This window comes from Gekko japonicus, unplaced genomic scaffold, assembly GCF_001447785.1.
Source record: "Gekko japonicus isolate JY-2015 unplaced genomic scaffold, Gekko_japonicus_V1.1 scaffold3279, whole genome shotgun sequence".
NCBI lineage: Eukaryota > Metazoa > Chordata > Lepidosauria > Squamata > Gekkonidae > Gekko > Gekko japonicus.
The window spans coordinates 24624-30409 of record NW_015162572.1 but is presented as its reverse complement, the minus strand read 5'-3'; the positions used below and the strand labels follow the sequence as shown (position 1 = coordinate 30409).

The following is a 5786-nucleotide window of genomic DNA, read 5'->3' as shown; positions in this document are numbered from 1 at the left end:
GTTGCCACTAGACACGTATACTACGGGAGTACCATCTGGAACTGCGGTGTTACCATCTTGGATTTAGGATATTAGTAATGGATTGAGTTCTGTGGTTTTAGTGTTGGATGTTTTACTATGGTTTATATGTTTTTACCTATGGCATGGCAAATGACCTTGCCCTTGTTAGCCGCCCTGAGCCCACTGGGGAGGGTGGGATACAAAAATGAAAAATAAATCAATAAATACCGTCTACAGTTCTGGTCAACGTATCTCCAAAAGGACGCTACAGAGCTGGGGAAAGTACAGAGGAGGGCAACTGAGATGACTAGGGGGCTGGAGCGCCTTCCCGTTGAGGAAAGGCTGAAGAGTCTGGGACTTTTTAGAAAAGAGACGACTAAGGGTGGGGACATGATAGAGGTTTATAAAATTACACCTGAGCTGGAGACAGTTGACAGAGAGAAATTTTTTCTCCCTCTCCCAAAACACTAGAACCCGAGGGCGTCCAATGAAGCTGATGGGCAGTAGGATCAAGAGGACAAAAGGAGATACTACTTTATGCAGGGAGTGATTAAAATGTGGAATTCGCCGCCAGAGGAGGGAACGAAGGCCACAGGAATAAACAGCTTTAAAAGGGGATTAGATTGATTCATGGAGGAGAAGTCTATCAAAGGCTCCTAGCCATGGCAACTGAGGGGAACCTCCACATTCAGAGGCACTCAGCCTCTGAATCCCAGAGCCAGGAGGCAACATCAGGGGAAAGCTTCAGCCTCTATGCCCTGTTGTTGACCATCCAGAAGAACTGGTTGGCTATTGTGTGAGACAGGTTGCTGGACTAGATGGACCACTGGTCTGATCCAGCAGGGGTCTCCATATGTTCTTAATGACCCTCCTACCTTCCAATTTAAGCACTAACAGTTGCTAGGAGGTCAGTGCCAGCTACTGAGACAGTTCCAGAGATTTTACACTCTGCTAAAGTCTTTCCCGGAGCTGCGGTGGCTCAAGTGGTTGAGACGCTGAACTGCAGGCTGTGGAAGGTCAGTAGTTCAGCGGTTCGAGACCCGGGTGGGCCGCATGACGGAGTGAGCTCCCGTCTCTAGTTCCAGCTCCTGCCAACCTAGCAGTTCGAAAGCGAGAAATTGCAAATAGATAAATAGGCACCCCTTCGGTGGGAAGGTAACAGCGTTCCGTGCGTCTTGGTGTTTAGTCATGCCGGACACATGACCATGGAGACGTCTTCGGACAGTGCTGGCTCTTCGGCTTTGAAACGGAGATGAGCACCGCAACCCTAGAGTCGGATTTGACTGGCTTTCGAGCAAGGGAGACCTTTACCTTTACCTAAAGTCTTTCCCACTCCAAATCTACTAAAGAAAGACTGAGGACAACCCGCATTTTTTAAAATTTGAGCATTAATCGTCCAAGAAAATAATACAGAATGTGGCCACGAGGATGTGAGCGGACAGTGGACATACACAGCAACATGCAAAGAAAGTTTGATTACGAAAGCACTGCAGTACCTGGGGCACCGATCCCCTCCCCACAGCAGAGGTATTAGTGAGAGACGGAGCAGAAGACAGATTGGATGAGAGAGGGTATTTATAATGGTTAGAAGACAGTTTGTCAGTAGATAACCTATTGGCTTTTCGGTCTGCTGGCGGACAGCGTGCAAAGATTTTCGGAGACGGCAAGTTATCGTACAGGCCCATGTTATCATAGAGCTCATCTTCTCCTGTGCTTCTGCTACGAGAGTTAGGAAAGCCATCTTCCGGTTCCCACTGCAACACACATACTTAGTAAGTCAGCACAGAGTTCATGCATTGGAGGGAAAAAAATAAATTTTTTAGAACGTTAGCAGTGAGGAAGCCCTCTCGGCATATACCGCCCCCTCCTTCACGAACTCCTTGTTTTATTCAAAATGATAACCTGCTCTTGTTTCAACACATGAAGTTACAGACATTGTGCACTGAACATAATGAGAACTAATTTCTGGAACATTTCCCCTGTCTTTGAGAACTACTTCAAAATTGCCCTTCCTCATTCTGGAATCTCTGAGTTTGGAATCTCTCTCTTACAATGTGCCTGGGTAAAGGAGAAGGTCTGTTGTCGTATTTGCAGAGAATGCTCACTCCCAAGTTGGCCACACCCAGCAGGAACTCATTAGCATAATAGACCACACCCAATAGCAGAAACTCATTAGGATTGGCTACATTAGGGGTGTGTGGCCTAACATGCAAAGGAGTTCCTGCTACAAAAAAAGCCCAGGGTTTTGACAACAAACAAGGTAAACAGAATAAGAAGCAAAAGGATGGTGTGGCTGGATGGCCACACTTCTGGTAACATGGGGCTGTTGCCTAATGTGCTAAGGAGCGGTGCTGTCAGGGTGTGGCCTAATATGCTAATAGGTCATTTCGTAGAAAAAGAGCTAGGGGGACTCATTAGCATAACTCATTAGCATATGCCACACCCCCTGACATCACCGGAAGTGTGTCCTCCCCACAGCCGGCGGCGACCTCCAGCGGGCACCAGCAGGGAGCTCCAGGCCCCGCCCTCCCGCACCTCACCCGGGGGGATGGCGTCCCCCCCAAAATGACCCCTGGGTGTGGCCTATTATGCTAATGAGTTCCTGCTGGGCTTTTTCTACAAAAAGAGCCCTGATATTCAGGAACATTGAACAGAATGCTGGACTCGAACTAGGCCAATCTGAAATAAAACCTAAGGTCAAGTCCCTTTTCAGCCAAGTGGCCTTCAAGAACTCAGACTTTCTTAGCTTTACACGGAGTAGTCGTAAGCTTCCCCATGCACACTCCCTTTACACTCACTGGAAAGAGGGCTGGATATAAAGGAGATTGATAGATAAAGCATCTTCATCAAATACAAATACCCCCCTCTATTTTCTCAAGAAAAATACTTTTTAAAGCTCCAGCGATTCACAGAGAAATCACATATGAATAAAAGCAATTATTTATAACCTATTTACAAGCAATTCCGTACTTTATCTGATGATGCACAAAACTCTCAGAATTCACCTCTGAAGAGGGGATTAGGTTTTAGGTACAGCAGCAATAAGAGCGCCTTGGTCTCTCCCCTTCCCCACGGTCTTCCTGGGAAGTTTGCAACAAGGGCAAGAGTGCATGAAGGCAGACAGGTAAAGGACCTAGCAGAATCCTCCAACTTAGCTGTCATGCATTTTGCACAGACTCAAACTTCTCACTTTCCCAAGGGAGCTGTATTAATTCTGTGGCTCAAACTAATCCAAAGCACTAGAGTACATTATATTCACACGCATTATACAGTAAGGAAATGTGCCCACAGGAGATGCAAAAGCAATGCTCTAGGACTCTGCTCAGGGGCACTCGATTAAAGGGTGTCCTAGGTTGCGGGAGCTCAACGTGTATAAACAATTTGACCTACACAAAAATCAATTCTTACTGATCCATTTATGCAAGGAACATCGTCATAATGAAGTGCCATTCCGCTGGGGCACGCGTAGCCGTTGGCCGTATTTCCTCGATACGGATTAGTCGAGACAACCCGTCTGTTCATAAAGCTGAAACAACAGGGGGGGAAACCAGAATCGATGCTTAGTTAAGGAAGAAAGCGCCGAAAGGGTGCATGCACGATTTCCCCATCCCAAATTCTTCCTTGCATTCACTCCACCGCCTTCTAAAATACTTTACGTCAACAGGAACGAAAAGAAGCCACATCACAGTATTTCAGATTGAAGTTTCAGTCACACGTACAGCTCACGATCTGATGAGATTGGCCTAGCCCGGCCCACCCTAAGTCTGCTTAATTCTGCGAGGGGGGCACAGATCAGAGGCCACAAGAGTACGGCCTCGGGATCTTTTTTTCTCTCCCTTCCCCCTTTTTTTTCTTTACATCCAGCTTGATGAAATGTTCCGGGGGAAGCTGAAAGCTGCACTGTGTTTACATCATTTGGCTGGTCTTACCAAAAGGAATCACACTGTGTTCTCTGGGCCACCCTGGGAAACCTGGAACCTCTATCTCTTGAAAGAGGATATCACTCCAGAAGGAACACAGGTGCTTTCTGGAAATGAGTGCTGGCTGTGGCAGGTAGTACAAGGAAAAGAAAAGCTCTCTGGCTGTCCCGATCACATGCTGCAGGTTCAAGAGAGCAACAGCAAGGAGGAAATGGGAAGCACTCACGGAAACAGGTTCTTTAATCATCTAAAGTACCTCTCTGTGCGGTCTGTGAATGACACACCCATCTGTCCAGGTGAGAACAAAAAGTCTAAGTTTGATCTGAGAAGGTGGGACGCCTTGTGGATCGGACAAAAAAGGAAGTTTGGAGCTGACTAGCAGGGGGGCTGTTGGTTTAGGAGAGGCATGGAGCTCCCCCTCCCTGGAAGTCTTAAAGCAGTGGCTGGATGAACACTCATCAGGGATGCTCTAGGTTTCAAACATGCGGCCCGGGGGCTGGATCAGGCCCCCGGAGGGCTTCTATCAGGCCCACAGTGGAACTGGCTGTCTTCTGCTTCTTCTTCCAGTTCTGCTGCTGCTGTGTCATCATAGGTTTGCAGCTTACAGATACACACCTGAACAGCATACTCAGGATTGCAACAGCACAGACATTTTGAGGCAATAATTCAGAGCAAGAGGTGTCAGTGATCAGACACTGTTAAATAAACAAAATATTGCAAGGAGTGCTAATGTTTTATGCAATTTTATTTTTTATTTTATTTTATTTTAAGTAATTATTTTAAGTAAAAAAACCGCCTTTGTGTTTGTGTCCTTTATAAAGTTTATATCTCCGCTACCTGGCATTACCTTTTATGACACACGTGGCCCGGCCCAACAAGGTCTCATTTATGTAAAATCCGGCCTTCATAACAAATGAGTTCAACACCCCTGCTCTAGGCTGACCCTGCATTGAGCAGGGGTTGGACCAGACGGCCTGTCTGGCCCGTTCCAGCGCTATGATTCTATGGCTGCGATCCCATGCTCCTTTAGAGCCAACGTAGATGCGAATGCCTGACGGATCTAAAGGGACTGATCAGACAGCAACATCTGGGAAGCGTCCTGCAGTCATCAGCGACCCATGCTGTTCCACCACAGAAGCGGAGTTAAAAGACACCGGGGAAAGTCCGATGTTATCCGGATAAGGCAGGCCACGGGTGGACGTCCCCCTGTCTGATCACTCAAGCATGCTCTCATGCTGTCGGGATGGTCTGATCAAGCTATCCTAAAGATGTGAAGGCCCAGAAAAAAACCGTAAAAATTCGGGGGGGGGGGGGGAACGGGGTTTTTTCTGGAACCTTTCCCCCCCCTCCCCCAAATTGGAAAAATTGAAAAAAGAAAAGAAATTGATTATGGAACGTTTTATTTTAACATGATGAATAAACTATTTTAAGGTGTTCAAATATTTTCCAAATCATTTCTAAAATATATATATATGGTATCAGATTGATCTAATTTCTGTGAACTGAGGACAAGCAAGTCCTAGGTTACAAACTGAACTCTCCAATGCAAGAACAAGTTGCATTTCTTCCTTTAGGAGGTGCGATTGTCAGAAGAAAATAATAAGGTTTCAGTTTTGTTTTTGCATGTGGGTGGGTATTCTGTTTGTAATAACTGTTTGGATACACTATATTCTTAATATGCTAGTTGTGATCATTTCATGCCAAGTAAAAATGTCCATAGTCATATTTTATGTTCCTAAAGTAACAGAATGACTTTCAATCTAGAAAAGACAAAAGAAATGCTAATGTAGCATTTTTTTCAATTTTTCCAAAAATTTCCATTCCCCCCCCTGAAAAAAATGGGGAAAAAACGGGGTTTTTTCCCGA

The 5786-nt window shown here is 45.9% G+C and overlaps 1 protein-coding gene across 1 annotated transcript in view; it reads right to left on the bottom strand.

The window, feature by feature from the left end:
• AFAP1 (actin filament associated protein 1) overlaps window positions 1-5786 on the bottom strand; it is a gene marked incomplete at its 5' end in the record, with an annotated part of 30807 nt that overhangs the window by 10134 nt on the left and 14887 nt on the right. The window contains one exon of the mRNA XM_015406425.1: window positions 3409-3526. Coding sequence (XP_015261911.1) covers window positions 3409-3526 — 118 coding nt within the window. The remainder of the gene's footprint in view (window positions 1-3408; window positions 3527-5786) is intronic.